The sequence below is a fragment of the Silurus aristotelis genome, assembly GCF_946808225.1.
Source record: "Silurus aristotelis genome assembly, chromosome: 27".
NCBI lineage: Eukaryota > Metazoa > Chordata > Actinopteri > Siluriformes > Siluridae > Silurus > Silurus aristotelis.
In genome coordinates this window covers 6,439,641-6,452,140 of record NC_139600.1, presented here as the reverse complement: position 1 = coordinate 6,452,140, position 12,500 = coordinate 6,439,641, and the positions used below count along the sequence as shown (strand labels likewise).

Sequence of the window (12,500 nt, the reverse complement as noted above, 5' to 3'; positions counted from 1 at the left end):
TGCACCAGAATTTCTTGGTAAACGGGTGCAGTGATCATTGCCGACTGTAGGAACTTAACACTAGACTTCAAGCAACTTGGGCTATGAGCTTCTCCACCCTTCCTCCAGACTCTAGGACCTTGGTTTCCAAATGAAATACAAAACTTGCTTTCATCTGAAAAGAGGATGTTGGACCACTGGGCAACAGTCCAGTTCTTCTTCTTTTAGCCCAGGTAAGACGCCTCTGACGTTGTCTGTGGTTCAGAAGTGGCTTAACAAGAGGAATACGACAACTGTAGCCAAATTCCTTGACACGTCTGTGTGTGGTGGCTTTTGATGCCTTGACCCCAGCATCAGTCCATTCCGTGTGAAGTTTACCTACATCAGTACCTGACTTTACTAATGCAATTATTGCTGAATATTCAAATCATTTTTATTTGTATAGCGCTTTTAACAATGAACATTGTCTTAAAGCAGCTTTACACAGATAATGTGGTGATTAAAAGTGAATATGTTCTTTATAAGTAAGTTTGTCCCTGATGAGTGAGCCGGTGGTGACTGGGGCAAGTAAAAACTCCCCGAGATGGCATAAGGAAGAAACCTTGAGAGGAACCAGACTCAAGAGGGAACCGTCCCCAGCTGCACAGAGTGGCCTCCAATCGAAGAGAACAGTATCCAGGGGCAGGCCTGGACGAAGTGGGAAGATTCACGGAAGGAAGAGGGGCAGGAACAGTGGTCACTGGAACCTCAGGAGCATGTTTATCTCAACCGAGAGAAAGAGAGAGAGAGAGAGAGAGAGAGAGAGAGAGAGAGAGAGAGAGAGAGAGAGAGAGAAGAGGGTGACAGGAAGAGAAGGATATGGATTATTATGTGTCCTTATTGTTGTATAAAAGTTAATGTCACTGTTACTGTGCAGTTGGGACTCCAGCAAGACTCGCTATAGCAGCATAACTAAAAGGGAGAACCAGAAGGTAACACCAACATGAGGGATCTCTGGGATAAGAGACAAATATAAAGCACACTCCAAAATCTGGTGGTCGGGTGTCCACAAACTTTAGACCACATAGTGTGTGTGTATGTATGTCTGTATGTATGTGTGTGTGTATATATACTTTGTCCATTTGTGTATAGATGTAGAGCTGTATTAAATGTCAACATGTAAGTGATTTTTGTGGCATGTAAGATATTAGCTAATTTAGCATTTTAAGCATGATGGTTACCCCATCAAGTACACATACACAAATATCAATGCAGGTGTCATGTAATGCAATGTATGCATGGTAGTGGATGCACATGCAGGATTAGATGCATTAGTTACATTATACGTTCAAATCCAGAATAGCAGGCAAACGTGCAAATCTTAAAAAGGTTGGGCAGTTAGCAAACAACATGAACTAGGCAAGACAAAAAAGGTGAACAGAAAACCAAAGCAAGTTTAAGAAACTGGCAGATGTGAACCATTAAAGTCTTGGTAACCCCAGCTAAACCAGACAAGTTACTGCTCCAAGACAAAATCCACACAAAGGGGAATTTGACAGATAATAATCAACACAGAAGAGGGAACAGCTGGAAAAAGCTGAAAGAAACATGAAAGCACGAGTCAATAATGAAGCGGGGAAGGAGACATGGTGTGAATGAAATGCATGTGACAGTTCAAAACAAGAGCATGTGGCTATATAAACACAGAAACAAGAAGTGTTTTAGTGCTGCGAGCCAGCATGCACTATGAGTGGGCACATGCAAGGGGAAATGTCTGAAACAAGGTCTTTAGCATATATTAGTTATTCAATACTGATACTAAAACTGAACAGAGAATAAAAGTAAGGATTTTTTTTTCGAAAGATAAAAATGAAATCCGAAAACAAAATGATACTAAAAACAAATAAACATATTTACATATTTTTTTCGGTCAATATTATTATCCATTAATTCATTGCAATATTCTTTTATTTTTTCCCCAGTCTTCCTGTGTCCAGGTTTACTAAAAGGCGTGTACCAGAGCGAACACCTTTTTGAGTCGGACCACCAATCAGGCTCTTGGTGCAAAGACCCGCTGCAGTCTTCGAATAAGATTTACTACATGCCCTGGACGCCATATCGTACTGACACTCTCACTGAATATTCATCCAAAGAGGATTTTATCGCAGGACGTCCTACTACAACCTATAAACTTCCACATCGTGTTGATGGCACTGGCTTTGTCGTGTACGATGGGGCTTTGTTCTTTAACAAGGAGCGTACACGGAACATCGTAAAGTTTGACTTGCGCACTCGGATCAAAAGCGGCGAGGCGATTATCGCCAACGCCAATTACCACGACACGTCTCCGTATCGCTGGGGAGGAAAGTCCGACATTGACCTAGCTACAGATGAAAATGGCCTGTGGGTGATCTATGCCACAGAGCAGAACAACGGAAAGATCGTTGTGAGCCAGCTCAACCCGTACACACTCCGAATTGAGGGGTCCTGGGACACAATGTACGACAAGCGCTCTGCCTCTAACGGCTTCATGATCTGTGGAGTCCTGTACGTTGTAAAGAGCGTGTACGAAGATGATGATAATGAAGCATCAGGGAATAAAATCGACTACATGTACAGCACAGAAAAGAGTCGCGGAACGAACATAAACATCCCGTTTCCGAATTCTTACCAATACATCGCAGCAGTGGACTACAATCCGAGAGACAATCTTCTCTATGTGTGGAACAATTATCATGTTGTTCGATACTCGCTGGATTTTGGCAACAACGACAACCGGGTGAATTTCGGTAAGTGCTGCTTTAAATTGATTTTTCATTTGACTCAGGTGTTCTGTTTTATGGCTTAGCATTAGACACCAACAAGACGCCTTCTGACCCAGGCCATCTGGTTTGATTTAAACTGCAGTACAAGTGTAAATATAAAATGTACTGTTAGGGTTAAAAAAAAAAAACAAAGCACCCTGTTATTTTACTACACAAAATGGATGTAGACTCCCAAATTGGGCATTAAAGTATTTTGTGTTTTTCTACTTCCTATTTTTAACTGTACTGGGCTGTACTAAGTAAAGTGGGTGAATTAAAATCAAATGTTTATGTACAGTATCACAGTATCATGCCTTATGTCTTATACATGCTATTTTTAAAAGGTGCTGTTGCACTTGTTCCCACAACCAATACAATTTAATTTGATTTGAACCCCTAATCATTATCCTTCTTCATGGAAATAAACACAGCCCTTTACATGATCAGTCATTTACTTGATAATGGCCAGGTATGAGGACAGGATTAGAGAACGAAAATGACAATTTAATGGTTCCACATTAGTAAATATATTTTTGTTTTGCTTAAAAATGTATCAAACGAAAGACTGTTTTCACCCAAATTACAACAGGCTTTCAAGTTAAACCTTGACACAATACTGATTCATAACATATATAATATAATATATAATAACTAGGGATAAGAGGTCAAAACCCTGTTTTTCACCAATAAAATGAGATCTATGTAATCATTTTGATTAATGACTCCATGCGAACATGCCATCGACCAGGCATACCATTATGACCGGTGAGGTGAATAACACCGATTATCTCCTAATCATGACACCTGTTAGTGGGTGGATGTATTAGACAGCAAGTGAACATCAAAGTCTTCAAAGTTAATGTGTTAGAAGCAGGAAACGTGCAAAAGTAAGCATTTTAGTGAGTTTGACAAGAGCCAAATAGTGATGGCTAGACGACTGGATCAGAGCATCTAAAAAAAAAAAAAACAGCTCTTGTGTGATGTTCCTGGTCTGCACTGGTCAGTATCTATCAAAAGTGGTCCAACGAAGGAACAGTGGTGAACCAGCGACAAGGTCATGTGCGGCCGAGGCTCATTGATGCACGTGGAGAGCGAAGGCTACTCCGGGTGGTCCGATTCAACAGACGAGCTTCTGTATCTGAAATTGCTGAAGAAGTTAATGCTGTTGATGCTCGACGGGTCAGAGCTGTTTTGGCAGCAAAAGGGGGACCAACACAATATTAGGTAGGTGCTCATAATGTGATGCCTGATTGGTGGCCATAAAGTAAATGCCTGGTTGGTGTATGTAGAAAGGATTTTTGTGGAAACGAGCACAACAATACAACTAGGTCTTTAACACAAACAGCAAAGGTTATGAGATACTACTGTATATAAACATTATTAAATTCAAATATTAAATATACTGTTAATTTGATTTGATACAGCTTTAAAATATAGCAAATGGAAGGACACAAGATGCTTCAATGGCCAACCTAAGTCATAAAGACGAATCCAGTTTATGTGTAGTAAAATCAGATGTAAGTGATCCAGTTGCAGTGTACTTTTTAGTTGTTGATTTATATACTTTTAAAGATTTGTTATATAAAACAGAATTTTGAGAAACTGCTATAATTAGTTCCATTCTCTCTTTTGGATTTTCTGATGAGGTCACACTGCGTCGTGCCGATATTCTACTGGCCACGTTGGTGGTGAGGTCAGAGTTCATCAAACCTGAACTTTAAAAAACTTTGTATTGAGCTTGTGTTTCCATTCTACAGCTATCACATGCGAATGACTGGATCTCAACGAAATGAGAAGTGTAAAAATAAGTTTAGAAATAAGGACATGGCCTGTGACTTCTCTGCAATATAAAAATCTTTACTTCTGGTGGGTTTAAGTATTGTGGTTTTCAAAGGTCAAATTTTGTAATTCACTATGATTTAAAACTCCAAAGGCATTTTTTTCTGGTGTGTGTGTGTGTGTGTGTGTGTGCGAGAGAGAGAGAGAGAGAGAGAGAGAGAGAGAGAGAGAGAGTGTCCAAAGCCCCTATTTAATGACCATACTTGCTTATTAGCATCCTGTATATCAAAGCTTTTGGTGTACGTGTTTTATATGTGTGTGTGTGTGTGTGTGTGTGTGTGTGTGTGTGTGTGTGTGTGTGTGTGTGTGTGTGTGTGCACCTGCGTATGTGTGAGCGTGTGTGTGTGTGTGCGTGTGTGTGTGGATTAGAGTGGGAGTGTTATCTCGCTAAGCTAATGAAGATCAGAAGATTATCTAATAGTCATATCAAAGAGAATGCTGATATAATCACACCTGCTTTGTGCAGTTCAGATTCTAATTAGCCACGGTTCATTAATATTTAAAACCTAGCTCTGTAGCTCACCTGTACTAGTTCAGAAAAAAAAACATAACCACTGCTTTGAAGATCAGCAATGCTACACGTGTGTGTGTGTGTGTGTGTGTGTGTGTGTGTGTGTGTGTGTGTGTGTGTGTGTGTTCTCTTTTTCTCTCAAAATCCCAGACACACAAATACACACAAAACAGACTCGGCTTGTTTTCTGCTGGGGTTTTTCAGAGCTATAGCTTATCTGAAATGAGAGGCCAAAGCAATATTGTTAGAAATGTCTTCCGACAGCAGAATTAAACACAAAAGCCTCAATAAACATTCCGTTGACTTTTGTCTGTTAAGGGTCATCTCCCATTAACTAACCAGCTTTACCTAAGGTTATACCGTAAGTAATGTGAAATATACTGGATGAATAAAATATCTAGATTCTTCAGATCTTCCCCCTGAGGGTCCCTTGTTTATAGAAAGATCACATATGTCTTTAGACTCTGGATCATTAGAAGAAGTAATGATTTAATCATTAAAAGTATATTTTTTACAGGGTTGCCGGACTTCACCTCACAAGTCCTTATCCCATTTATTTAAGAAAATACAAGGAAATAAGGACATTTATTTGATGGATTCAAGGGTTAGAAAACACAACCTTTACATGATCAGTCATTTACTTGATAATGGCCAATTATGAGAACAGGATTAGAGAACTAAAATTGCCAATTAAATGGTTCCACATTGAAAGTATATTTTTGTTCCACCTTTGCTTAAAAATGTATCTAACGAACGACTATTTGACCCAAACTATGACATGCTTTCAAGTTAAGCCTCGACACAGTGTTGATTCATAGTATATATAAAAGATCTATAAGGGTTATAATGAGGAATAAATGGGCTAGGAGGTCAAACCCCTCTGTCTTTCACTAATAAAATCAGATCCATGTAAGGCTTTTGGCCAATGACTCCTTCCAAACATACATCGGCCTGGAATAACGTTATGACATTATAACATTTGACAAGTGAGTGTATAACACTGATTATCGCTTCATCATGACAAGTGTTAGTGAGTGGGATATATTAGACAGCAAATGAACATTTTGTCCTCAAATTTAATGTGTTAGAAGCAGGAAAAATGGGCAAGCGTACTGTAAGTATTTGAGGGAGTTTACCAATGGCCAAATTGGGACGTCTAGACGACTGGGTCAGAGCATCTCCAAAACTGCAGCTTTTGGAGAGCTCTTGGAGGCCCTCTCAGGGCTATTCCTGGTCTGCAGTGGTCAGTATCTATCAAAGTGGTCCAAGGAAGGTGAAACGGCAACAGGGTCATGGGGCGACAGAGGATCATTGATGCATGTGGGGAGCGAAGGCTGTCCAATCCAACAGACGAGCTCCTGTAGCTCAAACTGCTGAAGAACTGTAAAGGACTGTTTTAGCAGCAAAAGGTGGACTAACATATTGGGACTCTGAATCATTAAAAGAAGTAATGCTTTACTCATTAAATGTGATATGTTTTTACCAGGGTTGCCAGATTTTCCTCACAATTCCTTATCCCATTTATTTAAGAAAAACTTTTGTTGATTGGTCTAGAGTGGTATATAATTTTTTCACAGTTTGACCTTTTGAAGTCTTTGCCGAAGGTTTTAAATCATGCCAGGAAGTAAAGGTTACCTATTTGGCAACTCAAATTTGTCCATGAACACCTCCTCTTTAAGACGAGTGTGTCGTTTTTTAGACTGATCCCAAGGATAATGTTACAATTAATTCAACCAGAATAAAAAATTGAAGGTTATGTATGACAAGAAGGGTGGTCTTTTCAGAGTTTTCTCATTTTTCTATATTTGTTCAATTTCCATGGCAAGTACATATAGCATGGTTACCATCTTGTGACCATGACCTCAGGCGCACAGCCTCTAAAAGTCCCACTTTATCAAGCTTGCCCTCTGGCCATTGTCATACATGAGTGACCCAGGTGGCTTTTCAAATATCCACTCGATAGTAGAAGCACACCTACATGTATAACCTTGCATTCTGTTTTTCTTTCACCTCCAGAAGTCCAGAGCAGTCTGCCTTAAAACTATTGAAGGCCATATATCAAAGTTGTCATGGCGTTTCACAACACATTCATATATAGTAAACCTTAAAAACAATTTACCATTTGAGATTTTATTGAGAATGAGAATAATTTCAGATTGCTGCTAAAAATCGCTGTAAATGGGCTCTAATGCTGATAAGGGCATAAGAATCTCCAAACATTTCTGTTCATGATGAGAACCCTATGATGAGACTTACCACAGAATAGTACTGTACATGTGATGCAACATTCAGTCTGCTGTAGAATCTAAAAAAATGTAGACGTGAGGTCTACGATACCTTGGCACTTCCAGACATTTTTTGAAAACCAACTATTAAACAATAATTTATTTAAAATATGTTCACAAATACTCTGAATTTAAACATCAATATGGTCTTTAACATGCTGTTCACTGAGTCCTAGTTGGGTTCATCAAGTCTGACTTAGAGATAACGTGTGCCCTTGTAGACTTTAGCTTCATAATCAGGATGTCGTTTGAGCAAACAGACTCAGTACCACTGAAGTCACTCAAGAATTTCAACTTGTTTTCAAAGTGATACAAGGAAGCGGAATCCTGCTGCTTCAAAAATGACAAGATAGTGTTTTACACAAGAGAGGGTGATGATCTAATGCCTCCCCACAACTCTCGAGTTACTAATGGAAGGTGGTACAGAGTGTTTTTACAAGGCTTTAGTTTGAGGGATTTTTGCGGCCAGCCAACTTGCTTTCTAATCTGTATTACAATCCCAGTCATTTAAAAACCATCTATGGTAGGTATAATACATTAATATCATTATGTCTAATGTCTAATATCTTATATTATTATGTCTATTTAGACATTATACCTGCAAATGCATGTGTGAATATGAATAGGGTCTTATTAATAAGGTTGTTGGATAACTATGCAAAAAAGTATTTGGCAGACGCATTGCTGCTATTGAGCTACACTCCAGCATTACACAATCTGTATTCATCACCTGATTTTTAAGAATGAGAAGCAGTTGCTGTCAAAACATCACAGTTTTTATATGCGAGGCAGCTGTACTAGACTTCTCTGAATCCCCTTTTTCATTACTTTTTTTTCTTGGTAGCAGCTCTTGCATTTGTCTCATACCTGCTGCCAATTCGTCTTCGCTCCAAAAGTTCTAAAGTGCTCACTCTTCTTCGTTCCAGGGGACTGAGCAGCAGAGCCCTTTTGCTGTTCTGACAAAGGATAGTTTACCTTTTTCTTGTCTTTTACTGGAGGGCTTTATCTGCAGTTTCCTTAACTCCCTGCTGTGATCGCATGGTATTAGAAGAAGGGTAATGAATAATAAGCAGTATTTATATAGTTGGTTAGTTTCACCTATTGCAAGCAGTATTATGCTGCAGTTAGGCCAAGACTCTCAGGGTTTTTTGAAGATTCTTCAGTCCCAAATAATTTAAATATCAATCATTGTTCATTATTGTGCATGCCTGTTTTTAATTTACGAGGTGGTATCAAAAATGTTTTGCGATTAATGTTGTTAACTGGTGCTATTCCTTTAATGAGCTCAAACCCCGAAAATGTCAAAACCATTCGGCAACTTGTATATGATGATCGTCAGAGAACAATCCACATGATCTCACTTTCAATGTTTACATGATCTCTATGTTTTGGATTCTTGCCTGTGCTAGTAAGGCCTGTTTTAGATTTTGTGATGTGTTTTACATTTAAACTGTTCAAAACTTTTGCACGACAATTAATTAGGCCAGAACAAATAACTCACCATTCTACCCTGAAATACAAGAATTTGTAACCACAATTCACATTATATGTTCAATAGTATACACTAATGATTCGTGTTTTCTTGTGTCAGATGGGTGCCCTATTGAGTCTGGTTCCTCTGAATGTTGTTGCATCATCTTACAGAGTTTTTTCTTACCACCTTCGTCCCTGTCTTAGTCATTATGGATAATTTGAACTCTACATTTTATCCAGATATTTGTAAATAGATCATTATCAATAGATTATGTCTACTGATAATGATATTGTTAAAAGCACTATAGAGATTGAGCTGAATATGAGATCTACTTTAATAAGGTTCCCTGGTGGTCTAATCGTTAGGATGCGGTGCTCTCACCGCTGCGGCCCAGGTTCGATCCCCGGTCAGGGAACCAACCCCAGCCACTCTTAGTGCCGGTCCCAAGCCCGGATAAATGGGGAGGGTTGCATTAGGAAGGGCATCCAGCGTATAAACATGTGCCAAATCAAAACGTCCACTGTGGCGACCCCTGATAGGAGAAGCCGAAAGAAAGTTTTTTATGAGATCTACTTTAATGCCTGTTTCTTTAATAGCTTTGCAGATAATATAATTATCACATAGACAGAGAGTAGTGTATACTATATTTTTCATTACTGCATGTATTCATTTTCTTAACTCCTTATCAAAGAGTAAAGAGGATAAGCATAATGCAGTACAGATCTTTTATGCTTGCCTAAAAGTAAAATACTTATTCTGAAAGAAACCTCTGAGAAGCTTAACATTGGTAAGAAGTAAGAAGTTTCATGGTTGCTGTACTTATGAATTCTTTGGTTGTGGGGTCTTCTCATGCATTTAATTGAACCATAACATAACATAATCATAGTTTCTGAGTGTTTGTTTAACTTCAAGTCTGCATGTAAGTGGATTTTCTTTCGCATTCTTAAAGTCATGTGTGATAAGAGGCAAAGTTGCTGATTAGAACCTCAAACCAACACGTAAGACATTGATTGTAGCAAAGGCAAAAACTTTCAATACTAGTAAAATGGGACTAAAGGATTCATCAGCTCTGTGATTCAGAAACTCTATTATAAAATATTGTGGTTTTCAACTGGGCTTACAATAAGCAAAATAATCTTTTTAAGAATCTTGTACAGTCAGAACATAACGGTAATTCAGCACAGAGATTAACTTGTTTTTTAACATCTAATATAACAAACACAACATCTCTTCAATGTGCTCAATAAAATTGTTGTTTGGGGACCGTTATTTGATTCTCATAATTTTACATTATCAGCCAATCATTCCGCAAACCACTCATGCGCACTCTAAGATGTGGTTGGAGCTATCAGACATCTCTAATGGCCACACCACCTTATTATCGAAAAACAAACATAGGCATTTTTAAAACCTAAATTTCTTTCTAAAGGTGTCCAGTAAAGTTAAGGTTAAATTTCTGTAGCAGGCCAGTGAAAATGTTTCACAACAACCCATGTGAACATATGTTCGTGGAGCTCCCGTTTCGCTCATCAGGGACAAACTTACACTTATATAGTACCATCTTATTCATTCTTTATCCCTACATTATCTGTGTAAAGCTACTTTGGGACAATGTTTATTGTTAAAAGCGCTATACAAATAAAAATGAATTGAATTGAATTGAATTGAATTGAACTCGTCTCCTAGTTCAAGTCAAGGGCAGCCAAAGAAATCCTTTTGCAAATTCTGCCTATATATATATATTGTATACACAAAAATGTTTTTGTAGTACTTTTCCCAATATGATTGTGTACGGATCAGTGCTGTGAGGAATCAGGCATTTCTTTGGCTGCCAAAATGGAAAGGAAAGTCAGAAAACAATCAGACCTAAAGCACTAACAAAAAAAGGGAGGATTGATGGATTAAATTTATCCTGCCAAGTTTCTCTCTCTCACTTTCTCACTCTTTTTTTTTAGTTCTATCACTATTTTCATGTCTCTGGTCTACTCTCTCTCTCTCTCTCTCTCTCTCTCTCTCTCTCTCTCTCTCTCTCTCTCTCTCTCTCTCTCCCCTCTCTCTCTCTCTCTCTCTCTCTCTCTCTCTCTCTCTCTCCTCTCTCTCCCCTCTCTCTCTCTCTCTCTCTCTCTCTCTCTCTCTCTCTCTCTCTCTCTCTCTCTCTCTCTCTCTTTCTCTCTCTCTCACACACACAGGCATGCATTAAAAAAGCTTCACTTCAAAGAGGAAGCAGAATTAGCTTTGTCCTCTTAAGCAAGACACTTATTTCCACAAACACACACACAAACACACACACACACATAAAAGAATTTGGGATGGTAAGAGTCACTGATGCATCGGCATAAAAGTTAATAATGTGATTTTGAAAAGTGTGCATTGGATAAAAGCAGCATAATTTTTAGCATATTTGCCTCAGTAAAAAACTATTTATTCATATATTGGTAGATGCGCTATACTTTTATTATTTAGAAAGTGACCAATAACTTGTGATTAATATTTTATATGTAGATTTATTTCTCCTCACTAAACTCCTCAGCACCACTGCTGCTACGTGAATATGACGTATCACAACACTGCGGAGACCGAGGCGTGTCCTGAGAGTCACATAGAATACAGATTAACATGGCAGAGGTAGAGCTGCATCTTCCTGGTGACAGAACAGAAAAAGTTTCTTTTCATTGCATTAAATCACATTTTGTTAAATCTAATTGAAATCACACTGCATCATAATAGGGGTGAATCTAATCACATATATATATATATATATATATATATATATATATATATATATATATATATATATATATATATATATATATATATATATATATATATATATATATATAATGTAAAAAATATAACACACACACTGCTTCATTTAAAGGTACAATGATATAAGTTTAACTTGAAGACCTGGTAGCTACTTAATCTCTTTTGCTTTCAACACACACACATACTCACAAACTTTTAAAGGCTTCCTGGATGCCTGATAGTAATGTAATATACTGAGATAGGCACATAGGGTGGGTTAAGTGGAATAGCCTGCGTGCTCCTTTCGACGAGAGTGGCATTCTCTTCTACTCTTTATTAAATGAGATGATGTCTTACACACTATTAGAATGCCTGCTACAGCGAATTACAGCTCAGTACACGGGGAAAACTTTATTTCGACCGATCAGCACGGACAAGAATGCACCTGGTGCTGTCGGTGGCAAGGCGCACACACAGATCAATCAGTAATGTAACGGCGAGCGCATAAAACCCAGAGTAACACATACACACTTGTATAAATGGTGTCTGTTTGCTGCAGCGCTTACACAAAGACTCGCTTTAGAATGATCTGTGGACAGATAATGCATGCAGACTTTCACCAGGTTCACATCAATGGTTTTTTTTTTGTAGACAGGTAGAATGGTGAATGCAGCAGTCTTTCTGACTTAACAAAAGCTTAAGAAAACACTATCAAGATTTGGCTGTGAGATGGAGGAATTAGCAAATTAGGAGGAAAGTAAATAAGGAAGAAAAATGGTTTACCAAGGCAATTTTTTTTATCCCAAATAAAACTTAGTCCCATCTTTTCCTGTTGTCAGGCTTCACCCACAAGTCAGTGGTCAAGCTGATCCGATGGTTTTGAG

The 12,500-nt window shown here is 38.3% G+C and overlaps 1 protein-coding gene across 9 annotated transcripts in view; it reads left to right on the top strand.

The window, feature by feature from the left end:
* The window catches only part of adgrl3.1 (adhesion G protein-coupled receptor L3.1), a 203,832-nt gene that overhangs the window by 99,400 nt on the left and 91,932 nt on the right, over positions 1 to 12,500 (top strand). For all 9 annotated transcript variants that reach the window (XM_083532498.1, XM_083532500.1, XM_083532499.1 and 6 more), the window contains one exon: positions 1,941 to 2,747. In XM_083532498.1, the coding sequence (XP_083388624.1) occupies positions 1,941 to 2,747 (807 nt within the window). The remainder of the gene's footprint in view (positions 1 to 1,940; positions 2,748 to 12,500) is intronic.